General features: G+C 42.0%; 1 protein-coding gene across 1 annotated transcript in view; it reads left to right on the top strand.

The window, feature by feature from the left end:
- The window catches only part of CSMD1 (CUB and Sushi multiple domains 1), a 1,321,894-nt gene that overhangs the window by 1,216,388 nt on the left and 78,457 nt on the right, over window positions 1-27,049 (top strand). The window contains exons 50-51 of the mRNA XM_054971211.1: window positions 1,516-1,704; window positions 12,153-12,338. Of these exons, the coding sequence (XP_054827186.1) occupies window positions 1,516-1,704; window positions 12,153-12,338 (375 nt within the window). The remainder of the gene's footprint in view (window positions 1-1,515; window positions 1,705-12,152; window positions 12,339-27,049) is intronic.

The raw sequence follows: 27,049 nt of genomic DNA, 5'->3' as shown, positions 1-27,049 counted from the left end.
TGAGATTTACATAATTTGTGGGGATATACAGTCTCAAATTTATTTTAAGGAGTAGACCCCATCCTATGCATGCTTAGGATTGCAGCCCTGCCAGAAAAAAACCAACATTGCCCTAATAAATGATAATATGGGTGTATGAGAAATTAAAGTAAAAATACTGGTTTGAATACCACATTCTCACCTGGAAATTTGCTTGTTCAACTGTTAACAGGTGGCACATGAAGCCAAGGAGATAAAGAGAAGGATATTTTAATTCTCCCTCCTGGCTGTTTACAGTGATGCCTTGACAGCCCTCGTATATAGTCAGTGTCACTTTATATGCGGGTAGTTGCTGACTATTGTTTAGAGGGCATTTTTTCATAAACAGAGGAAAATATTCAGAACAGGAACTGCCATTAAAACAAGCCCAAACGGTCAGCTAAAGAGCTTAATTGTATTGCTAGGGCAGGGTATTGATCTCAAAATCAGTTTATTGGAGGATTCCTTAATTCAGAAGAAAATAATTGTTCCTGCTTACTTGGTGTAAATGAGACAACAGCCACTTCTACTTCGATGAACTAATTCTTAAAAAAAATTTAAAATCTTGTAAGTTGAAATGATTGTCCTCGTACACTGCTTCCATACATGAACACAAAGTGTAATTCGGCCCTTTGAAAAGCAAAGGTTTGCATCCTACAAGAAGTGAGAATGAAGCCGAGCTCATGGGGTGAGAGTGCCATGCCTCTCGCTCCTGGAGTCACTGAGCAATGCTAATTGAAAAGACACATCAGTTAATCTATGAAAACTTGTCATTTATTCAAAAGTTGGGGGGAGAGTTGAATTGGGCATTGTCCCCACCTGCATGCTGGTTTCAGAATGCCTGGGAAATAAAAAGAGGAGGTTTTGCTATTATCCACCTACTGTTGGATATTGCAAAATCATGGTGCTATAGCAATCTTTCACAACTGGATTTTCCTGTGCAGGCATTACAGTCCATTAGCGAATGATAACTATAGTGCAACAATAGCTCCATATCTATGTGCAGATGCAGCCTTAGCAATTTTATAATGACTTTCTTCTTTCTGTGGCCTTTTTAATGATAATGATCTGACTGGGCTGAAGATATGCAGCCTTGGCTGCTGGATGGGAGGTTATCTGCAGGTAGAGAATATCTTCAGCAACAAGAAATACATATGTAATATCCCACTGCTGCAAATGTATATATTAAATCTTTTCCCAGGCAAAATTGGTGTTGCCTAAATTGCACTGCAATGCAGAAATGAAATTTACACGTACCCAAATGCTCGTCTGAATTAAAAAATGGTTCTTTCCTAATTTCTTTGCACATTAGAAAGGCATCATGAACTCAAAGAAAATGTACGAGAGAGGTTCAAAGGCAATTTCTAGTGCAAGAGTGCTGTGCTGCATATATGAATGCTGTAATCTGAGTGACTTTTATATGGATTTTGATTGTGAGGATAGAGTCATCATCTTGCATGCTGAGTCTCGACATTTGTTTATTTTCTTCCCATATAGCTCCTTACTGCAGCTTAAACCATATTGTGAAGAATGGTGGAATTGTGAATAGAACAAGGGGAATGGTTGGCAGCGCTGTTCTTTACTATTGTAAACCTGGATACAGAATGATTGGCCTTAGCAATGCAACTTGTAGGCATCACCCAAATGGCATGTATCAGTGGGATTTCCCTGCCCCTCTTTGTCAAGGTAAGATTAAAAGAAAATGCTAATTAAGAATGCTAAATCATCTGCAAACAGAGATGTTGTGAGGGAGGATATCTGAAATCTGAACTGCCCAGGAAAGTTCAGAGGGTATGCTATTGCACTGCATTGCCTTCACTTTAAGCTGCTTCCCATTTCACATGGGGACAGAAAATGTCTTCTGTGTACATACAATGTACAAAGTAGGGTAATTGCAGAGATACAAGTATACAGAGCATAACTAGGGATTGGATCATAGGGAACTATCCTCTGATGGCAGCAATTTCCTTTTTTTTTTTTAATTGCTAATATAAAAAAAAACTACATACAGAAAAAAGGAAACCGGGGGAGAGGGAAAAAACAACATATAAAAAACACAAACTACAGCTACAAGTATTGCATTCCCTTCATAATACAATTATTTAAAGTTAAACTTTCTAATATGCTATTAGATTAGTAGATCTTATAAGATACAAACTACAGTCAGGATCAGGTCTTCTTCCCCCCCTTGCGTCGCGGTCTCAGTTCTCTCTGAACAGCTACAATAGCTGCGCTCACTCTCTCCTTCCCACTCCCCCTTCAGAACCTGGATCTTCTTCTTGCTGGAACTCTTGATGATTAAGCACAAAGTCCCTCAGCTGTACTTCCGATATTATCTTGTAGGCTTGGTCTTTATATCTGAACCAGATGCCTTCCGGAAATAACCATTTGTATTTTATATCACGCTTCCTCAGAAGAGCTGCAAACCTTTTGTACTTGAATCTCCTTTTCCGAGCTAAAAATGGAACGTCCTTCAATATCTTAACCTTGTTGCCAAGAAAGTCCAAGTCCACATTGTTCGAATTATATAAAATGGTGTCCCGAGTCTTCTTAGATGAAAAATCAATAATAATCTCGCGAGGCAGCTGACGCTTCGTTGCATATTTTGAAGATGTCCAACGGACTTCCAGAATATCGCTTTTTAACTCTTCTTTAGTTGCCTTTGCAGATGACGCCAAAAGATCTGACACCAAATCCTTTAAGTTTTCACTTTCCTCCTCCTTCACATTCTGTAGACGCAATACCGTCTGAGCACGATCCACTTGTAATCCTATCAATTGATTCTCCAAAAGCTTTACTTCTTTGTTTGTTGCTCTCATGAGTGTTGCATTTTCCCGAGCAGATTGCTCTGCCCCGAACGCTACATCTTTAATGGTTTTCACTTCACTTTCAACTGAGCCAACCCTTTGTCCAATTTCATTTAGCTTATCAACAAAGGGCTTCATAGCTTCAACGACCGACCGTTTAACCACCTCTTCAAGAGATTCTCCCTTCCCTTGTAACGCCGCCAGAACAGATTTGCTCACAGCAGGGCTCTGCTTTTTCGTCGCCATCTTAGGGGGGGGGAGTCCGCCAACTAAATTCCAAAACTCAGTGAAGGGGAATATATCCGAACCTTCTTAAGCTTCAACTCCCACCAATCCTTCGCATACGCTTAGAATGACAGAAGGGATTCGCTTACTTACAGGTTTTCACCTTAAATCTGCTTGTTGCCGTTCTCCATTGCCCGGCAGCACGCGATGTGCTGCGCAAGTCTGCCGGCCTCCATAAGAGCAGATGGGCTATTAACCCCCTGGATCGACTTCAGGGGGCTCTTCCTGCAGCGCTCCGGACCCTGACCCCCTGACTGGGAGTCCTGGGGGTTAACCCTCGCAGGTCAACCACCCAGTCAGGCTGCTCAACCGCTTCCTCCCGGACCTGCGGAGAGGAGCGTCCGACATGGCCGGGAAAACGAAACCGAATCCCCTGATGGCAGCAATTTCCTTTGACCGAAGGAGGCCTTTTGCTGCTGCAAGAGCCTCCCTTGGTAGCGTAAGGCTCCTTGTTCCAGATTCAGCTCTGTTTTCAGGTGGAAACCCACAACTAAGGGATACAGTCAGTCCAGTTCTGAAATTCTAGTGTATTAAAGTGGCGCAGTGCAATGAATAAATAACAATACTGTTATAAGCATATCAAATCACATAAACAAACAATGTGCTATAAACAGCTCAAAATCGACCAATACAGAAATATGCAATGGTGCAATCAAGTTCATATCAGAGTTCAAAGCAGAGTTGAAACATAGACAGCAAACCAGTTCCTTGTTGGGTCTCGGTCCTGCAGAGTGTTCCATCTCCTTGTTCCACTTGTTGAAAGAAAATGAGAAGAGAACATCTATCTAAGAACTTACCTTGAACAGGAACGAGGGGTCCTCACGGCTTCTCTGGTTTGCTGTCTATGTTTCATCTCTGCTTTGAACTCTGATATGAACTTGATTGCACCTTTGGATATTTCTGTATTGGCCGATTTTGAGCTGTTTATTGCACATTGTTTGTTTATGTGATTTGATATGCTTGTAACAGTATTGTTATTTATTCATTGCACTGCGCCACTTTAATACACTAGAATTTCAGAACCTGACTGACTGTATCCCTTAGTTGTGGGTTTCCACTTTGATTACTCAGGTTGTTGCTAAGGGAGCTTCCTTTTGTTTTATAGTCTGTTTTCAGATGGGCCTTTGCTGTTTTCATGACAACAGTAGCCACTGCCAAAGAAACATACCCTTTGTGCAGCTTACAGAGCAGCTTTTGTTTCTCACAGCATGAGGAAGACCTATGGTGAAAAGAGCTAGCAAAACTTTGAGTGCTTACTGGGCACATACATCAAAAATGCACTCATCTTATTGATATAGCTAATTTTGCTTTCAGAGTATACATGATCTTCTAATTTTTAGAATAGCACTCTGAGCTGGATCACTATTATTTATCCTGATATTATTGTAGTGTGTTCATGTGTGTATTAAGATTAAGAGTGGCTTGCATAAATTCAATAGAATATTTGTAGCAAAGATAAGATTTGAACAAGCAGTTTTCTGAATCACACACACCACTGATTCCTCACTTTCTTTGGATCTTGGCCAGAGTATGTTACATAAAAGATGTTTTGATTTTTTCTAGGGTTTTAGAACCATTTTACCCTCTAGGAAAACAAGCAAATCCCCTTTGAAACTAATTAGCACCAGGCACGCTCTGTTCATTTTCTACATTTCTTTGTGGAATTTTTCCAAGGAGGCCTTTTCATTATGTCTGAAGTACCAGTAAAACTGATTCCAGTGGGTTTAGTTTATAATTAAGCCCTAAAATTACACTGTAAATAGTGATTGAAATCTAATTTGTCTCTTTTTGTATTTTAGAAAATGGTGTAGTTCATTTCTGTGTATGTTCTATAACAGTTTCAATTTTTGTAAGAACACATCTCTAACTTGGGTTAAGCTGTTAAGGTCAGATGATATTTTTCATTTCCCATCATGTCAAGTGGCAACTCGGCTAATAATGCTCTTTCCTCGGCACAAAGAACTTGACTCCCTTCCAAGGAATAATAATTTATTGTTATTACTGTTACTTTCAGCTGCTGAAACAGCAAAAAATCTACAAGCAGCAGTACATTCAAAATAATTATATCTGTAGAAAATAGCAACGTCTACAGTTAAGGTCGCTGAAGCATTTCCATCATAATACTTCTATACTGGTGCCCAGATTTTATATTCCTTTGGGGGAAGGGAAAGGAAGAAAGGATGATTTAGGCCAGGGGTCTACCACTGGAAAATGGTTTTGCCAACATTTCATGAGGGTTTTTAAAATTTATTTTCTTATGATCTAATAAAATACGTAGGATGCCTTGCGATGGCTCTATACAGTTCTCATTTGAAGCCGCACATTTGCACGTCATCAGTATGGGACTACACAGAGAAGTATTCAGAGAATGCTGGTTAACAATCAACAAACTGGATTTTGTAAAATATTGAGAAGGACTCAGAGGAAAGGTTATTGTTATTATTTTACAAGATGGCCATATTCTTGAGACGTAATGTGCTATTTCACTGTAATGTCACTGGAAGGTACAGAAAATGAAAGATACAGAGAAGAGCCTTTTGGAACTATACTGTACCATAAATTCAAGTTTTTTAAACAATCCTAGATAGAAGTGAGAGGGTATCAAGTAAACCTATTATACCTTACATAATGACGTATTTGATTGGGATGGATCAAATACTGATACATCAAATTATGGATCAAATGGATACATCATATCTAATCCTGACACACTGCAAGAGTAAGGAAGGAGATTAATATGTGATTGTAACAGTCTCTCTTCTGAAACCAGCAAATCAAATCAAATTTATTATTATGGTCCTAGACCAGCAAAAGAATTACAGGAATGATCAATGTAACAGAGATAAACTAGAGAATTCCGATTAAAAGATACCTCAGTAGCATAATAGATTACATTGCCTTAAAATATTTAAAATATTTAAAAATGCTTAAAATTTAAATTTCAGCATATCATAAAAACCAGGTACCATAAAACCGTAGGACAAAACTGTCTTTAGTTGGTAGTAAACGAACTCCTGTTCTTTATTGCCATCCAACCAGACTTAGCAACCTTATGTGTTATGTCCTGGGATCTATCCGAGAGCATTTTTGAAAGTAGAAAAGCTCTTTGTCTACCTGGATGGGCAGAAAGTATAGGCCTTATATAAACTTCTCGAAGTTGCATATGTATTTTGCAGTTGAAGATGACATGTTCTAGCAATTCTATTTTCCCATCACCACAGGGACACAGGCGTTCTTCCAGTGTCTGCCTTCCAGTACAGCTGATGGGAGAGCATCCCAACGCATTAACGTAAAGGTTCTCCTATGTTCGTGATTGGCAAGGTTGAAAAGATAAGGCATAGGGGTTAGCCTAACCATGGGGTCAGGATCAAACAATAACACCTTGAATCTGTTTAAGTCGTGTTGTCTCTCGACCTCTATTATTCTCTGCTTAATGGCCTTTTTGGCTTGATTATAACCCATACTGAGCAATAATTGCTGTGATAAGCCATAGGAGGCTAGTTTACTATCTATCTTGCTGGCCCAAGATGGTGTACAATGATCAGTTAGCATTAAATTTACAAGTCCTTTAGGGAAAAAATTTAACTTTAACCAATGAAGAATTGCTGCAATCCATAATCTGGCCTCTACTGTTATCAGGCCTGAGTCCAGTCGGATTGCAGCATTTGTAGTACAAGTGGGGACCTGAAAAATACCTCTCAGAAATTTTGATTGTGTTATTTCCATCGGGGTACAGTTGGATTTAATACTAAGCAGAGCGCCATACGTTAATTGGGCTAATGATTTTGCAGAGAATAACCTGAGCGCAGCTGTCAGGCATCTGCCTCCCTTGGTCCAAAAGAATTTTTGAATTGCTCCGGTAGACTTCTAAAATTCTTTTGGACCAAGGGAGGCAGATGCCTGACAGCTGCGCTCAGGTTATTCTCTGCAAAATCATTAGCCCAATTAACGTATGGCGCTCTGCTTAGTATTAAATCCAACTGTACCCCGATGGAAATAACACAATCAAAATTTCTGAGAGGTATTTTTCAGGTCCCCCCTTGTACTACAAATGCTGCAATCCGACTGGATTGTAACAGTCTACGCACTGCAGATTTTAATCTTTTGGGCACAGAGTTCCCCGGGGGAAAATACGTCTTTTTTGAGAAGAAGGGGGGGTCATGACCTTAAGGAACATGGGACTAATTTGCCTCAGCTCAACTTAACCCAGATGTGACACGAGGCAACATTAGGGGTAGTTATTAGGGTCAGCCAATTAGAGGGGAGGCAGCAGGAGCTGCTTATCATACTGTGCCATCCTCTTGGCAGGCATTTTGCTACTGCAGTTGACTCATCAACTACAGCTCACACTATTTGCCAGTGGATAAAGAGGGACGCAAGCTAGATGCCCTGCGGTGCAAAGTTTACTCCTCAGCTGCCCTCGAATTTCATATCTCGAACTATTAGGTCATCATATGTTCCTACAATCTATTTTTGTGGGATCGCCTTTCATCCTATACTCAGGACATGCCAGAGGAGAAGAAGGCTCTGATTCGAGCACTTCAAGGAGAAGCATTGAGGCTTGCTAAACAACAAATGTCAGTGGGCAAGCATGCAGCAGACTACTCAGCCAGAGCCATGGCGTCTGCCATAGTCCTCAGACGCCATGCCTGGCTGCGATCCATGGCACTTCCGCAAGAGAAACGTAACAAGATTGAGGACTTCCCCTTTGAAGGTTACTCCTTGTTCCCCAAATGCACTGATGAATCGCTGCAACAAATGAAAAAGAACCAGCAGACTGCGCGTTTGCTGGTGGTCGTCGCACCACAACAGCAGCAACAGCAGCAGTATCCCTCCAAACAGTGATATAAATATCGCCACACCTACCAACACCATTTGAGGTACACTTACCAACAGTACCAACCTTACCAGCAGAGGCCTCACAACAGCTACCCTCGCTCAGGGACCAGAAGATCCAGCAAGCCTAAGGCTCGCCAGACCCAATCCAATTCACCAAAACAGAGGCCGAATCAAAAACTCCTTTTCTGAATGACCGCCCTACCATCTCAGCCTCTCCTGTTCCAGGACAGGTTGGCCCTATTTGTTGATTGTTGGGCTGCAATCTCAGACACTTGGGTCCTACAAGTTGTTTTGGTTATCGTTTACTGTTCTCTGAGGTCCCCCAGTTATCCTTGCCGGGCATCACTTCCCTGTGTCCCGCTCAGGCTCTCATCCCAGTGATTGAAGAACTCCTTGCCAAGGGAGCTGTCCAGAGTTCCTGTGGACCAGTCCCCATGGGGTTTTTTCTCTAGATGTTTTCTGGTAGAGAAAAAGGACGGCGGGCTCAGGCCTATTTTGGACCTCAGAAAGTTGAATGTGTTCATTAAAACAGAAAAATTTCTGTCTAGTGTCTTACAGTATCTCACACCGGGTTGTTGGTTCGCAGTCCTTGATCTCAAGGATGCGTACTTTCATATTGCCGTTCACCCAGACCATAGGAGGTATCTCAGGTTCTACTTTCAAGGAGTTTTCCAGTATTCAGTCCTCCCTTTTGGTTTATCTTCCGCCCCAAGGGTTTTCACCAAATGGATGGCAGTGGTAATGGTACACTTAAGGTCAAGGGGATGTTTAGTTTACCCATACCTGGATGACTGGCTATTGGTTGCCTGCTCTTGTGACCTTCTGCAACAGCACATTGCGATCACAGTCCGAACTGTGTCTTACCTAGGGCTAGTTATCAATTGGAAAAAGTCTCCTTTGATCCCTATGCGGTCTATTCAATTTACAGGGGCACTGTGGTCTATTCAATTTACTGGGGCACTATTGATGCCACTGTGGGCGGGTCATTTTTACCTCTAGACAGGGCTGGATCACTCCAGACTATGGTGTCACACTTTAAAAGAAAGCGCTTTCTGCCGGCTATGTTTATCCAGAGACTTTTGGGCCTGATGGCTTCGACAACTAGTGTGGTACTGCTTGCCTGGCTTCATATGAGACCACTTCAGAATTGGTTCTTACGACATTGTGACCCCCTTAGGGAGCCCCAGAGAAAGGCACTCTCCATTCCCAGAGTTATAATTGCATCCCTTGACTGGTGGTCCTCAGACGATAACCTTCTAAGGGGTACACCTTTTGGGATTCCATCACCTGACATCTGTATCATCACAGATGCCTCTTTGCTGGGTTGGGGAGCTCACTGTGGAAACTTATCTGCACAGGGTACATGGTCACACACTGAACACATATTAACGTATTGGAATTAAGGGCAATCAGGTACTCCCTTGCTTCTTTTTCAGATCTCCTTTGCAACAAGAGGGTACAGGTGCAAACAAACAACACGACGGCCCTCTACTATGTCAACAAACAGGGAGGAACGGCCTCAATGACCCTTTGTGCAGAGGCGACAGAACTTTGGCACTAGGAAGTACACAATAATACTGTCCCTCAAGCCATTCAGATTGCAGGAACTGCGAACAGCAGGGCAGATTCCCTAAGCAGGGTGTTCTAGCCACAACACAAATGGGCTATCAACCTCACATATCTTTACCCCATCTTTATGAAATGGGGGACCCCAAGAGTAGACCTCTTTGCAATACGGGACAACTCCAAGGCGGACACCTTCTGTTCCCTGGGGGGATTAGACCCCAGACTGCTGGGAGACGCCTTTCAGAGTCCCTGGGAGGGAGATCCTTTTTATGCCTTTCCCCCCATACCTCTCACCCCCAGAGTTCTAGGCAGAATTCGACACTACAAGACACATTGCATACTTGTCACCCCTTATTGGCCACGTCGATCGGCACTGGTTTCCAACTCTGTGGGAAATGTCGCAGGGTTCTCTCATTCACTTCCCAGAAGCTCCAGATCTCATTCACAGGGGCCAGCTATTACACCACAATGTAACACTGCTCAAACTCACGGCTTGGCTTATACTTCCGCTGTAGCACCTTTCTCTGAGGAGGTGACTCAAATCCTACTGAATGTGCATAAGGGTTCCACGAGGGCCTCCTACGGCCACAAGTGGCAGCGCTTTGTCCATTGGGTGTCCAGGACGCCCTTCTCCCCCTTCTGTTGCCCATTGGCAGTTGTGTTTGATTATTTGTTGTCGCTGTTAAAAGCTGGGCTAGCTGCATCTTCAATTAAAGTGCACCTTGCAGCCATCTCTGCATTCCATGAAACTGTTGATGGCAAAACGGTGTTTTCACATCAGGCCTCCAAACAGTTCCTTAAGGGAGTAAATAATACGTTCCCACCTAGAAGACCCCCTTTACCACAATGGAGCCTCTCTCTGGTTCTAGCACAGCTCATGTTGGCTCCCTTTGAACCCTTGGCCTCCTGCGATCTTAACCTACTCTCCTGGAAAGTAGCCTTTCTGGTAGCAGTCACATCACTTAGACATGTAGGGGAGTTGGGCGCCCTTCATGTAGATCCTCCCTTCCTCCAGTTTTTTTGAGGAGAAAGTCATATTATATCCCAGTTTAGAATTCCTGCCCAAGGTTGTCTCAAAGTTCCACTTGCAGCAGAAGGCTATTCTTCCTGTGTTATTTCCTGCTCCATCCTCAGATTTGGAATGTGCACTTCACAAGTTAGATGTGAGAAGGGCACTTCTGTTTTATCTCAATGGGACCAAGCCATTCCGTAGGTCCAAACATTTTTTCATTTGCTATGCAGGACCCCGCAAGGGTCTCCCTGTGGCTAGCCAGTCTCTTTCACGTTGGATTGTGGCAGCGATTAGATGCTGTTACAAGATTGCCAAGGTCCCCTGCATTGTGACCATTAGGGCACACTCTACTAGAGCCCAGTCGGCTTCAGCTGCATTTCTACGGGGGACCCCGCTACTAGACATATGTCAAGCAGCGACTTGGTTGTCAGCAGATACCTTCATTCGGCACTACTCAATGGACACAGTAGCCAGGAGGGATGCAGCAGTAGGGACGGCTGTCCTACATTCTAGAATGATCTAAACATCTCACACCCTCGTCCGTTGGTGAGTAGATTGCTATACTCCCAATGTGGGGCTGCACTGAAGACCGATGACGAAAACAGTGTTTCACTCACCTGTAACTGTTGTTCGTCTAGGTCTTCATGCGGACACACATTCCCTCCCTCCTACTCCGTTGTGAGATTCTCTAGAGCTTATGGCAGCTTAGGTGGAACTGAGGAGTGGCTCCACCAAGCAACACTGCATTCGGAGGGAATGATCCACGCAGGTGCGTTGCTGGGCAGGAGCCCCTTCTAGTGTTTTAGAGCTTGTAAAACCTTTCTGATGGCTGGCCTGCGCCTGTGCAGTCCCAATGTGTGTCTGCACGAAGACCTAGACGAACAGTTACAGGTGAGTGAAACACTGTTTTCTCATTGTTCACTGCAGCAATATACCAGGAACAAAGAAAAGTAGGATGATGAAGGCAGATCCTTACTTGAATTTTCCTCAGAAAGGATGTCATGCTATTGATTCAATGGCTATTTGTTTTTAAAAAAATTCTCCCTCAATTGCTTGGCAGTGGGAAAGAGGAGCTTGGGGTGGAGACCCGGCAACCCTGGTGCTACTAGTTACATATTTGTATATTTAGGTACAATTTTTAGTCCAAAGTGAACTGACTGCATGAAATCCTTGAAGTTAGACTGGATTTTAATTTATTACATAATTTCCAAAACACACATCAAAACAGTGCAAAATGCCCCAAGTTGTAATGTGCAACAATGGAATGTATGCATTGCTCTCAGGAGGGAAAGCACTCACGGAACTGCTTACCTCCAGAAGCAGTTCTGAGCCACATCTAAACATGGAGGACCTATTCTTGAATGAATATTTCAGTTCTAAATCATGAAAAAATGCCTCTGCATTATACCTTTTAACGTATAACTAGATCTTAGTGGCAATGTTGCTTCTGAAGAATTACTTTGTATTATATTATTGCCATTATTCAACTTCGTTATGTTACTTTATATTAACTGCAACTAGACCAACATTGTGTAATATTTGTCTTTTTTCCTGTGTAGCAGCAAATATGGTAACCGTACCAGAGGGAAACAGTTTTTTTAACTTTTCCTTTCCCTTCTTTTCAGCTGTATCATGTGGTATTCCAGAATCTCCCGGAAATGGTTCAGTCTGGGGTAATGAGTTTATTTTGGGCAGCAGAGTAATATATGAATGTAATGAGGGCTTCAAGCTAGAATCGAGTCAACAAGCCACAGCCGTATGTCAAGAAGATGGATTGTGGAGCAATAAAGGAAGGCCACCTCTCTGCAAACGTAAGTTTGCGTCTTAGAAATATGATGTATACTTTTACAGGATATGTTTTCCTTTTTCCTCCTTATTGGTGAAATGTCAATAATGTCAACAATAAAAATAATAATTTATTGAATGCCCTCCAAGCACAAGTTAAAAATTTAGGACAGGAAAATATTTATGATACAAAGATTTTAGGTATACATTCAGAGAGTTCCTCATGCCTAATGGCCATCAACCAACTCCTCAACGTTAATTTTGTTAAGCAGATTCCATGATCTTTCATTGATAAGAGGTTCAAACAGAATTATAGAGATTGTTCCATATCAAATTTGCTCCTTTACTTCTATTTTGATGTATTGTTTGTTTTCTTAATTTTGTAGTGTTCTTGGTGATTTGCCTGCTTGCTTATGAACCTTGTTAAGCCGTTTTTCTCCCAGAGAGACCAAGAGTAGCATACATAAATAGGAAAAGACCAAATTACAAAATCATATAAACAAATGGACAAACACACACACGAAGACAAAAATCCCCACACAAACAAGTCTGGGATGGTCCAGATCCCCCAAACGGAATTTCATAGGCCCCACCCCATGAGCTCTTGCCCTTTGCATTGCGCCTCTGCCCTTTCCGCAGGCTAAATACCTGCAGGAAGGAAAGAGAAAATGGCACCCTAGGTTTAATACAGCTGCTGCTGGCTTGCCAGTGTGGGATCTTCTCACACCTCTGCTGGTGGTATGATTTGTAGTATACCAAAAGTAATTATTTCCAGAAATTCTCAAATAATCCATACTACCACTTCATTTTTTATTTGATTTGATTTCCTTGAATTTTGAAATTTTTCCATCTTAAGAAAATATAAAAGATATGAAATTATAGGGATTGTTTATTATTATTTATTTACGTCATTTATAGTCTGCCTTTCTCACTGAGACTCAAGGCGGATTACACAGTATGAGGTTAATACAATCAGTATTGAAACTACTTCTGTTTCTGTGGTTTTTTTTTAAAAAAAGTGTAATTATTACCTAATTTAGTTCAGAGGCAAGCAATGACCACCTTTTGTAGTCTCTTGCCTTGAAAACTGCAGCAGGGGTCTCCATAAGTAGGCTATGACTTGACGGCAATTTCCACCACCAATTTAATTCAGGGTGTTGTTAAAATGTGAGAATTGTTATGTTTTCTATGTCCCTGACAATAAATAAATAAATACCATGTAAAAGAATTGCAGATATGAATAAAAAACTTGTGCTGCAAAGAGGAAGATGTTTTAAAATCTTTCCTGAAAGCAGTCAGCGTAGCTGGAAAAGTAGACAATATGAAACTTAAGAAGAAGCAATAGATAAAAGCATAAATCAGAAAGAGAATAAAAATTGGTGAGTTAACAAGTAAAAAACAAGTAGAGAGAACAAGCTGGAGAATATAGAGAGATTGGGAGAGGAAGACAAAAGGTCATATGAGTATGTCATGATATAAAAAATAAGACGCATCATATATTGAATGTGATGAAGCGCATGCATAACCATGGGTTTAAAACAAAAACAAATAGGAAACAGGGGATACAATGAGAAGTAGAAACAATAAGCTGTGGCAGAACAAGGACAAACAAAAATCAATAAACAACCATCTTTTTTTAAAGCAAGAGACATTTCTACCAACCTAGAAAGTATTTTTATAAACTTTTTCTTCTGCTCCCACAATGAAATACACTAAAAGTGTAGGGTTTTTTTTTAAAGTAACTGCTAGTCCATTCCAAATCTTATTTTGGAAAGCCCTAACCAATCTCAGCAGTAGCTGTCATGAATTGCTGCCTAACTCAGTCACAAAATTCTCATTAGTTTAAATGGCTCAGGATTGCCCCCTAAATATTTCCCTTTCCTGTCTAAAGTGAGTTACATTTTGCTGAAGGTGGACATAACTCAGTCGAAGAATGGTTCTTAGACCTCGTAGCAGGCTTCTTTCATATGCAGAGGATATTGCATTGACTAATGCGGTGAATGAGGGAACTGACACATACAAGAAGACTTATTGGTGAAGATCCTGGGCTAGTTGTTTATCTTGGATTAGAAACCTTAGCAAGGGTGCTTAATCATGTCCTCCTTGTCAGTGGTGAGTGGCAGGCCAAAGGGATTGTTGTAGCAAACCTGAGCTTTGTGCACACTATGTGAAGAGCTATAGATTTGAGTTTTTTATAAGAAATGTTAAATGTTGTCCCAGGAACAAAGCAGACGTCTACATTTCACAGCCTCTGCATCAAGCAACTGCAACAAACCCCTCCCCTCCCCCCAATCTCACAAAAGACTCTTTACAAATTATAGCCATAAGTCTTCAGACAGGTTGATGGCATAAGAAAGGGAGGGGGGTGTCAAATAATCAAAGCTTTTTCGTTTCATTAGATTTATTTATTTATTTGTCATATTAGATTTTTTAGTCCGCCCTCCCCGCCAGGTGGGCTCAGGGTGGAGTACAACATTTCAGTTTACATAAATAACAGTTAAAAACAGATAAAATAGTATGCAAATAACATTAAAACAACTTTATACAATACAGCTTCTCGTCAGATGGCAATGATAAAATACTGCTTTTCAAGCCCTGGCTCATATGTAGGGTGGTGGACAGATCTTTAGTGTGGCCAGTGGGGGCCCAACCTAGCCTCCACCATATGCCTGGCGGAACATCTCTGTCTTACAGGCCCAGCGGAAAGATATCATACATATACAGCAGATGTCAGAACATTCAGCATTCCTTGAAATTTCATGTATTGGTTTGAGTCACCTCCTAAAAACCTTTGGACAGGCAAACACAAAAGAAAAAAATCATGACCACTTCAGCCTCTTCACCCAGAGACTCCACAGCTCGCTTCACAGAGAAAACCCCCATAGAAAGCTTGTGGCCTTGCCCCCCTGATAATCCATATCCCAGAGGCAGAATAATGCCACCTTTTGGAAAGGGGGTAGCACAGAGACTGGGACAAGCAATAAGAAAACGCACAACTGTGCAGTAATAGAAGGCATTCCCATAATTTCCACAATATCTCACTGGTGGGAAGAGTACTCATGAAAAACAGGGTTTGAATATAAGGAAGGAGGAAGCTGGAAACAAGAAAAAACTTACCTTCTGGCCAACAACAAATCAGTAGCAAGTGGAAGGAAGAAGCAGGACTAGAAAAGCCCGTGAACATGTTGGAGTATTTCTCTAACCACACACTCAACTGGGCACACAAGCAGAAGACACTCTATGTGCCATTTGGAATTCTCCATTGATGTTGAAACCATCTACATATTCCAGGGCAGGAAAACCCTCAGAGAAAGGCAAGACATGGTGGAATAGCACAGGCGTAGCATGCACGAGGCCTCCAGTTGAAGTCCAGTGTGGCCTAGTAGCTACCAGGCAGCCCTGGAAAGAGTCACAGGAATAGCTGGGATTTGCAACTTCAGGCCCAGTAAATAGGGATGAGCCACTCATATACATTGGCTGCCCCAAACTGTAATAATTGTGCTTTCCTTATAGCCATCCCTCCACTTTGATTCATAATGTTAATATCTTTTAAGGCAGCCCTTTCTGTACTATGTATGTTACCTATTCTCTGTGTAAGAGAGATGGCTAGCAGCAGTTGAGATATACTTTGGGTGTGAAGGTAAACATTTACAGCATTCAGTTTTAGGAAGGAGTTCTTCCCTTGTTTACCAGTACAGGGTGTATACATTATCCTTACCTTCCCAGTTAGATGCCTACAGGATCCAGATTGATGTTTGTGTCCGGAGGAAGTGTACCTGGAAGGAGTAGTGTCAGATAGAAGTAACAATGTTTGTTTTTATCCGTGGCTGTTTATATAACATGTTCCCTTTTTGTACAACGTTGTACAAACTCTTTAGAGTTCCCATCACCAAAATCCTTCCACATGTATATGACATGAGATCAGAGATATAGCTCCATAGCACATGACTTACCATCTGAGATATGGGTGGCCTAGTTGGAGAGTCTATACAGATGAACTGCTGTTAGCTGAAGACATGGTCAGTATCTTAACCTATGCAGTGGTTATGTAGGCAAGGGAAGGTTGAAGGCAGGCAGAGGGGGATTTGTTTTGCATCCCTTTTGAGCTCAGTTAGAATTGTGTTTGTACTTACACCACTGGGATATTGTAATACCAGTGCCAGAGGGAGGGTGTGGTTTGAAAGGGAAATGTCCTACTCCTCTCCAGCGTATCCCCAATGCTGCCCATTTCAAGTGGTGGGTTTACACCACCATGGTGTCAGCAGAGCATTACATCAGCTTGTTGCCGCATTACACCAGTGTAGGAATTTAGTTGCCATCCAAGACAGTTCCAGGATGACTTTAAGCTTGTACCTCTAAGCACTGAAACTGTGCCTTGTTTCCTGGTTTCTCTTCATGTATAGAAACAAAGTTGTTTATAACAAATTATTTATTAGCATCAGGAATAAAAAGTATCAGAAAATACATGCTCACATTTTCTCATTTTCCCAGTTTATTTCCAAAACTTGAAAACAACACTTTTATTTTCATTTATTCTGTGTTTAGCTTCTATAAGGCCCTATCAGTTTTTTTCCTGCAGTTTAAATATATTTGAACTTTCTTGGTACATTTTAATAAACACCTTTGCGTTGGAAGTCATATTATTAAACTATGGGATTGTTTTATTTCTTTTGGGGAAATACTTTTCTTCACTTTCTGAGTGCTGTTCATGACTGTCTTGTGACATTTTCTTTTCTATACCAGATAAACATGAACTGTCTGACATGCTGTTATCATTTGGGAGATCACTATAGAAAACTTCTTCCAGCTCATAATTCTGTTTATCATACTGATGCAACTTTTCTGCATATCAAAATGTCTTACTGTACCTTGGGATCCAGTATTTTCTCTGCCACAATCAAACATGTTATGGGGTAGATTCAGGGCACCAGAGTCTGCATGCAGGTTTTCCTCCTCCTCCTCCTCCTCCTCCTCCTCCTTTTCTTTTAGGAAGTAAAGAAAGTAAATGCATTTTGATGGAAGACTCAGAGCACTAAAGAACGGAGTATGGCATGATATAACTTCCATACACAAACTTGAAGCGTGCTGTAAAATGACAGCAACTTTTCAGAACCTTGAAAACATAGAGTGGGAATAGTGGCTTTGCCTTGCTTGATCCTGTTGTTCCAAAGTGCTGCTCAGTATTGCATGCTCTGCTGCCTAGATTTCGCTTTAACTAGAGGGAGTTTTTTAAAAAATTCCAGAATCGGAAGATATGCAAATTTACAATGTCTTTTAAATCTTCATATATTTCTTTACTTAAAAGCGTGGAAAAGCCATCGAGCTTCCTAGCTGAGGGGGAGTTAAATTTCCCAGGTCCTAGTCTACTAACCAGTATTCCATACTGGCTCCCAGTGTAAGCCAGAATAAGCATGCCAAGCTCTGTACAGGATTGCAGCTAGTGGGGTGGATCCTACCTAGGGATCCCATTCCCTTGGTGGGGGGTGGGAATCTCCTGCTTTCACCCTCTGGCTGCCACTGCCACTTACATGGCTGGCAGAGGAGGAAGGCACAGGAACAGGCCTCCTGGGTAAGCTCCTAGAGTGATGTGATGATGTCACTGACATCATTGCGCTGCCTGGGGAGCACTCCCACACTTTCCCATGGGCCAATTTGGGCCCCAAACGAACCAGATTGGGCCCAGATTGGCCTGCTGTGAAGATGGCGAGCCCCCTGTGCCTGTGCACACAAGTAACAAAAAAAATGAAAAATGAATAAGAGCCAGGTCTCCCTCGCTCCCACTGGGAGGGTAAGGGGACCTGGCAACCCTAATCCTACCTCTCCACTGAGCAAAGTTGGAAGCCTTCTCCCGCCTAAGGTTATATGAAAGGTTATTGTGCTTGGACTAGGCAGCACCCAAGCATTATTTTTTCCCCTTCCAGTACAAGCTTATAATATGTGTCACTCTTGCACTGTAATCTCTTATCTCGTACATATAGTCACATAAGCTATGAAAAAAATAGTTTTAATTCTGAAATTACCATTATATATTCTACATTTCTGAAAAAAGCCAGCCTTTACTTTAATAATAACACCTAGCTTGAGAGTCCTATAAATTTGCTAACCATTTTCTAACATTTTGGTCATTATTATTATTATTATTATTATTTGGTCTCAATTTTTTTTTATTCTAGGGAACTAATGTGGCTGAAAACATTAGGCCAATTAACTTTAAAGCTTTATGTTTTCATTTTTTTCATTGCAAAATCATGAATTATTCCCCCAAAGTCAATTTCCCTTGCAACTTCACACTCAATAGAAAAGATGGATAGGTGGCTTAATCATTTTTGCCCCATTGTAGAATGCCTGCAGTTTTTGATGAATGCTAGCTTGCTGAAACTTCTTTCAGCTTCTACCAGTTATAAGCAAAAAATTTGTTGGACAATGCACACCTCACTAAAAATTAGTTGCAGTTGTTTCTTGTAAATCTCATTTAAAAGTAGACTGGAAGATTTTTTTTTCCAGATGCAACTTTTCACAAGGAAGATTCTCAGAAAGGTCTGTGAAATATTCGTGAAGTAAACATTTAGAAGCGTCTTCCAGTTCCCCAGCAACTAGTGTCATATTTTAGGAGTGAATGGAGTGTAGAACAAACAGTATTCATTGTTTTGAGTCTGTGCTTTAGTAAGTAGATGACATTGTCCAAAGTTGTATCAAAAACGTATCTTCTGAATAAAGACTCTGGTTCACCAGATATTGTAGGACATGATTAGGCTCAGATTTTTCATCATGAATTTATTTCTATTTCATCTCTCTCTTTGGCAGCTGTGCCAGAATTCTCATGCCTTCTGCTGCAAGATGTGCTTCCTGTAGAATTTTGTGCCACTGATCTCGAGGTTGTTTTAGTTCTTCAATCATATCAGCAATAAGAACTACCTATGATTCAAGAGAAATCTTGTCTCTGTAAAATCTTGTCTCTGTCCTGCATACTGAAGCTAGCCATCAAAAGAGGGGGGTGGGATGAGCTTAAATACTTTTTCAGTGATTCTGAATGAGCTTAAGTACTTTTTCAGTTATTCTACTGCTTTTTTGGGTCAAATTTAACTCTAGAGCACATTCTAGTGCTTCTAGAATAACTGGAAGAGGCTTTTTCATGGGTGAATAACATCTGCATGTGCAGTCCAGCATGTGTCTGACTGAGAGTGGAGGGTGTAGTGAATCCTATCTGTTATAATCTTCCACCTTGTAGGGTTAGGACTAGACATGGGCATGAACGGGGGGAAAAACGAACATGCTGTTCGTAGTTCATTGCTGTCAACAAACATGAACAGACAAACAGTAACAAACATGTCCCCTTAACAAACATGTTCAGTGTTTGTTGTTCGTGGGGGCCAGAACAGCTCCTGTTGGACTTAGAGAGCCCATATTCACAGGGAATGTTCAGCAGGCTCCCCTCTAGCCATCACCCGAGATTGGTCAAGATTGCAATACGGATCTTGGACTTATACATTCCCAAATACAACGCTCCTAGGAAACTCCCATTCGATACAATTGGAGCCATCAGATGACTTTGGCCCCATTTACAAGTGGAGGACTCGAAGGGGAGCCGCCTCCCCTCTAGGGGGCGGGGGGTCTGGCCGCTCACTGGTGGCACCCCCATGTGCCCGCCTGCCCGCCAGGCCTCAGAGTACTGCACTGTACTTTCCTGAACAGACAGGGATGTAGGTGATGAGTGTGGCAGGTATGCCTGGTTGGCTTGGGGAGGCGGTGGAGGGCCGCCTCCCCTCTAGGGCCCAGGGGGTCTGGCTGCTTGGCAGCAGCACCCCCCATGTTCTCGCCTGCCCGCCAGGCCTCAGATTACTGCACTGTACTTTCATGCACAGACAGGGATGTAGGTGATCAGTATGGCCACTGGGCCTGGTGGTCTCAGGGAGGTGGTTGTGGGTCACCTCCCCTCTAGGGGACGGGGGGTCCAGCCGCTCGCTGGTGGCACCCCCCATGTACCTGCCCACCAGGACTCAGAGTACTGTACTGCACTTCGCTATGCAGACATGGACGTGGGTGATGAGTACAGCCACCGGACCTGGTGGGCTCAAGGAGGAGGTGGCAGGCCACCTCTCCTCTAGGGGGCGGGGGGTCCAGCCACTCACTGGCAGCACCCCCCATATGCCTGCCCACCAGGCCTCAGAGTACTGCACTGCACTTTCCTGCGCAGACAGGGATGTGGGTGATGAGTGCGGCTGCCAGGCCTGGTGGGCTCGGGGAGGTGGCAGTGGGCCACCTCCCCTTTAGGAGGCGGGGGGTCTAGCCGCTGACGGCTGACATCACCCATCTTCCTGCTTTCGCGGAAAGTACAGGAGGGAGAGGAGATGTCGTTTGGAGGGGGTGGAGTGTTCCAGAGAGGAAGAGATGGAAAGAGAGAATGGGAACTGGAAAGATCCCAACAGTTGCAAGGCCTCATCCAAGGATCCCACTGAGGTACTCAGCGGCGGCAGCTAACATCACTCACCTTCCTGCTTTCGCAGAAAGGACAGGAGGGAGAGGAGATGTCGTTTGGAGGGGTCGGAGTGTTCCAGAGAGGGAGAGATCGAAAGAGGGAACGGGAACTGGGAAGATCCTAATAGTTGTGAGGTCTCATCCAAGGATCCCACTGAGGTGCTCAGAGGTGGCAGCTAACATCACCCACCTTCCTGCCTTTATGGAAAGGATGGGATGGATAGGACAGGAGAGGTCATTGGGAGGGGTCAGAGTGGTTCCAGAGAGGGTGAGGTTCAAAGAGTGACAGTGAACTTGTCAAGGAGAGAAGGACAGAGGATTATCACTTCCTGGCCACCTTGCGGAACAGGACCGGGAAACATCCAAACATTTGTGAGCCTTCATTTTTGAAACCCACTGATCTTATCAGCGTCAGAAGCAGCCATCATCCACGCTCCTGCCTTCATGGAAAGGATGGGATGGACAGGGCAGGAGAGGTCGTTGGGAAGGGTTGGAGCGGTTCCAGAGAGGGCGAGGTTCAAAGAGGGATGGAGAGCTTGACAGGGAGAGGAGGACAAAGAGGAGCCCAACATCCACCATGTCGGATTGCACAGACTGCTCCGGCAGAAGCTTGTCCGGAGCAGTCTGAGGTCTTTGTCTTTGTGAGGGGTCATTCCGGTTCCACCCACAGAGGGCAAGGATGAAAGAGGGACTGTCCAGGAACTTGTCAGGGAGAGGACACGATGGGCAGTACAAGTTGTGGGGAAGGGTCATATTGGTATCATCCAGAGAGGGAGAGGTTGAAAGAGGGAGTGTCCGGGAACTTGTCTGGGAGAGGAGGACAACGGGTTACCTGCCATGGAAGCAGCCCTGAGAACCGAGGAGGGCTGGAGCCCACTGCACAGGAGCTTGGCCTAGAACTACAGTAGACTTGGGGAGGCTCAGAACCCAGGTAGGTCCAGGTCCAAGGAGGGATACTCACGGAGGTTGAGGTTGACCTTGATGAAGGTCAACATGTCCACTAGGTCTGGGCGGAGACGTGCACGGCGGGGATGGAGAAGATCTCCCAGGAGGGGGAACACCTGCTTGCTCTGCATGCGACAGCGGAAGAATCTGTTGCTGCTCTAACATGCTCTCATTACAGTTTTTCTCCAGGAGCTCAGGAGCAGGGGAAGGGCATACTAGAGCAGCAGTAGATTCTTCCGCTGTCGCTGCAGCTCAGGGTGGATTTGATTTAAATCAAACGATTTAAATCACTAGTCAGTAAGGCTTGATTTAAATCATAGTTTTCTACATAAAGACTAATTCTTGCTGGTATAACTTTAATATGCAAGTAGATGAAGATTTTTAGAATAACAACTTTTCATATTAGTTTTACAGTTGTATAAAATATTGATTTTAATACTATTAGAAACACATTATAGTTAATTTATTGTGAGATGAATTATCCCCAGTTTAGGTTAATCATTCATATTTGGACAACTTTTCTGTTGTACTTTATTGGAAGGAGAAAAATAATCATTACCTTAATAATAACAATTTAAATAGTTTTATTTATTCAACTGAAACAATAACATTACAACATATGTTATTTGCTTAAACAAACATCCATGTTTGTTAACTAATTTGGCTAAACAAAATATATATATTTTAAGAAACTTAGACTGTCAGCCCAGTCTACACATGAAAAACTTAAATACTGTCCTCTGTAGCTCACTCGTCATCTTCATCTTCTTTGTTCATAATCTGGAAAAGAAAAACAAGCTTTCCTGCTTTATCGGGTCCCAAACGATTTCTCAATTTAGAATGAATGAGTCCAAAGGAAGAGAATATTCTTTCAACGCCTGCAGAAGAAATCATTACTTGAACAGTGAAATCGTTACTTGAACAGTCTCTAAATCCAAGTGCTTAAGTGACTTCCACCAGTTCACTGGTGTGACTTACTTTAAAATATCTTCAGCAAACATACATTTCTTGAATGGTTCCCCCTTAGCTCTGAAGTTTATTATAGTTGGCATTACAGATGGATGATTGCTGGATACCCATGTCATAGCTAACTCCTCTTCCTCAGCACTTAAGTTTTGACCCTGGTACTGGATATTGACAATATTTGCCAAAAAATGAGCTGGAGACAGTGCTTGTCCCATTCGTTTTTTTAATGCTTGTAATTTAATTCTGTCCATGTGTAGTTCTGTTTTTAAGTGTTCACTCAGATCCTTCCAAATTTCAACAGCATCAGCAATAAAACAGCTATTTTTCTGTATTTTGTTTAAAGCTTCAGAGATGGGTTTCAGGATGCTCAGCATATGTTCAACATTTCTCTTAAGCCCAATGTTGAGGATTTTGGCCGTGACAATGCCATCTATTTTATCTCGATTTTGTTCACAAACTGTCATCAGAATAGGCCAGTTCTTGATACACTGCTCAAAACAGTCCACCACAGAGTTCCATCTAACATCTTGTGGGAGCGTTAGCTTGGTTCCACCCATCCTTTTCAGAGCTGCTGCAGCAAAATGATTGTTACGGAAGTATTTAGCAATTTCAACAACATTAGTCTTTATTTCTGGAACACTTAAGTCTTTGGCTAAGAGGTGCAGCAAATGAGCACTGCAACCATATGTTATTAGCTTTGTATTCCCTTCCTGCTCTTCTAAATTTCTTCTCATCTTGGATACAGCAGCAGCATTGTCTGTGACCAAACTGTGTACTAGACATTTGAATTTTTGTTCACATGTTATTATAGCTTTTACTGCCACTTCTTGTAAGTATTCTGCTGTGTGTGCATTTCCTGACGTATCAATTGTTTGTGCAAGGAAGACTTTCCCTTCTTCTGTTGTTATACAAGCACATACAACAGGATCATTGTGGACATTACTCCACCCATCAATACTTAGGTTAACAATTCTACCCTCCAGAGCTGTTGCACATTGCTCCATTTCTCTGTCATACACTTTACCCAGCAGTTTCCCTGCAACATCTGCTCTGCAGGGTGGACTGTATCCTGGTCTCAGTGACTGAACTATATTAATGAAATGTGGGTTCTCAGTCAGACGGAAAGAAGAATTCGTTGCATAAACAAACTGGGAAATTTTTTCATCAATTAACTCTTTTTCTAATCTGCTAGTTTTTATCACAAACTTATCTATGGTGGTTCCAGGAGGGAAGGGTTTTTTCTTTCTTTTAGGTGATATACTGTGGGTGTCTGATGATGATGCAAATGAAGCACTATCCGTGATGGATAACTCTGAAACTGTAGAACAGGAGGATGGTGATCTTGAAGGTGGATAGTTTCCAGAATCCTTAATGTTGACGATGAATTCCCCTAAACAAAAAAGTCAATGCTGTTATTTTATTGTTTATACAATTTCTGCTTATTGTACAGCACTGCCCCAAAAGGAATATTTGCTTTTCTTCATAACTGTACCAAATGACAGTAACATGCAGTAATAATAAGAAATATAATTTTGCTCAAACATGACAGTTCAAGGCAGTCTTTAGAAATATGATTCAATAAAAATGTTTACCAACCTGAAGATCCTGCCTGTTCAAATGTGTTTCTTTGGTCATCTTCATCACAGCACTTCTCATGATGTTGCCTCATTCGGGCCACCAGGCCTTGCATTTCTTTGTTGCTGTGTTTGCATTTTGCACGCATGCCTGCCTTACCAATAGGTAAAGGAACTTCATTAAAGTATTCCCAAACTGGGTCTCTTTTACGGCCTGCTGCCATTATAGGTTTTTTCCTCCAAGGAAAGAATGTGATAAACCTCAGGTCATACACACAAAAGATCCAAAGACTTGTGCAGTATTGTGCTCAAAAAGTTTCACTTTCATTTTGTACTGCTTGCCCCTCCCTCCTCACACTTAGTTTCTTCTTGTGCAGATCTATTCCACTCCAAACAATCAGAAAAATATTGTTTCTATTCACTGAACTTCTTGAAACTTAGCACTGAAGGGGTTGATTCTGTCTTCATAGGTTTGTAGAACAATAGGATTAAGGTCTTTTTCTCAACTCTGTTCATGTTATAACATTTTTGCTGTGAAGAGGCATGTGATCTCTGCTGAGCTGACACAAATTCAGTTTTGAGAACTGCAAAACCAAGCATCTGTGATAATATCTTGTCGGCAGAGAAACTGCCCAATAATCTTACAAAAACCTCTGGAAGCGCATGACATTGTGAATGGATTAATGGAATTTATTTACCAAAAAATTTAAACATATACAGCCTTATTCTACATAATTAAAAACTAATCTTTATTTCATGATGGAATAACCTTTGGGTGGTAATATATTTTCCTCAAAAAGCATTTTATTTAAAAAAATCCAATTTAAATCAAAAAAATCCAATTTAAATCAAAAAAATCCAATTTAAATAAAAAAAATCTGATTATTTTTATTTTTTTTAAAAAAATCATTGATTTTTATCCACCCTGCTGCAGCTGGAGCTTCACCAACATGGCGGCTTTCTCCAGAGCAGCTCCCCGGGAGCAGGACGCCCAGGGAGAAAGTAGCAGCTGCCCACTCCCAAACGATCATTGAGAGCCCTCTTGTCCAGCCGGCTTGTGACTGGAGGAACGATTTGCAAAAGCTGCTGCTGGCTTTCTCTGGCTCTTTAGGCAGCGATTCTAACAGAGAGGGGAAGGACACTCGGACTTCAGTTCCCAGGAAAACTTGCGGAAACAATCAAGTGTTCTCCACGTGAAAAAAGTCGCTTGTAGCTTGGCTCTCAGCCTCTATACTGAGATCATTTTCATCTTGGTTTTATGAATCTGCTTCCTTGATTACTGTATTGTCACCTGACTGTGGACATACCTTGTCAAATTTGAAAGCCTAGAGGACAGATTAGTATTCTTTAACTGTCATACACCCCCCTCCCAAACCTCCTTAAGGTGACTCCACTTTTATAGTCATTCAGGGATCCCAGCTCTTGAATGCTTGTGTACTTGTACCTTTTCAGCTTGAGCTGTAGACTAGATTGAATCCTGAAGCCACTAGGTATGCTGGCTCCACTCTCCCCTAGCTGGCTCGTGGTGGACAGAGCTGTACGAAGCTGCTTGAGAGTCACCTGGCTGACAGAACAGCCAATACTCAACTCAAATGGCCTGATGTCATCCTCTCCCCCACCCCTTCCAGATAGAAAAGATATTCCAGTTTAAGACATTTGTTGGAGAAACAGCCACTTAAATTGGAGAAAGTCCCCTTAGGTAACATTCTAGTAAAATAATCAGACTAGAGGAGTTAACTCTGCTAGAATACTGAAGTCTTCAAGCTGCATCTTCTGCAGTCCTAGTTACAAGGTACAGCTAGTTGTTCTTCGCCCTCCCAGATACTGTGGACTAGGATGCATTGGAAGTACTTTTTAGTTCAGGACTAATCCTGTGCTTTGGCAGTATACATGAGTAAATAATCTCATTCTAGTGATATGACACATAATCATACTTGAAAGATGTAATTACATTTGCTGAACTATACTTGGAACCAGGCAGCAGTTAATACATATATCAACAAAAATAAATCAGCATAGAAAGAAGACAGTTTTTCCTCTTTACGTCTAGATGAATCTGACATAATCTCTGATTCAGATGCTGTATATATAAATAGCAAGTGTCACTTGTAGCTGTGAGGTGTAAGAGAGAGACTGATGGGTGTCTGAATAATTTGTTCTAAATACAGCAGCCACTGAATATGCTGTTTTTTAATCTCTGGATTGCAGTTCTGATAAATCAGAAAAATTCACTGCAAAATTTAAAAACATCTTGGCCTAATCAGCTTTCTAGCATCACTTATCTGTTTATCTTTAAAAAGCTTTAGGATTGCTTTATTAGGCAGCAGAAACCATTTTCTTTGCAATTTTTTTGCATCACACAAACAAATACATGAAATGCTGTATCTCAACAAGCATTCCACCCAGTCCAATACCGACTGGAAGAAAGTGGGCTTTCCAACTAGGCTTCTTGAATAGTTCCTCAGTTTAGGAAGAGGATTGGAGCAGCTATATAAAGACTATGGCTTCAGCAGTTTCAAGAACTGCATAGTTCAGCCAAAGCCTTCACTGGTTCTGTCAGTAAATAAACATCAGTGATAGACCGGCAGAGCAAGTGCAGGTGTGTACTTAGGGAGCCTGACAGCAGGCAAGCTGAAATAGATGTCTGAATTCCATGTCTTTTCCAGTAGATGTTGAAGAAACTTTTCCATTTGGTAATGATGTTTCTTTTTAACTACATCTCCCTCATGTTACTGTTTTCCTTAATTTTAGGGATATACTTTTCTATCACGACTTTA

This window comes from Eublepharis macularius, chromosome 1 (genome assembly GCF_028583425.1).
Source record: "Eublepharis macularius isolate TG4126 chromosome 1, MPM_Emac_v1.0, whole genome shotgun sequence".
Lineage (NCBI taxonomy): Eukaryota > Metazoa > Chordata > Lepidosauria > Squamata > Eublepharidae > Eublepharis > Eublepharis macularius.
The sequence above is the reverse complement of the archived record's forward strand: the minus strand, read 5'-3'. Positions and strand labels throughout refer to the sequence as shown.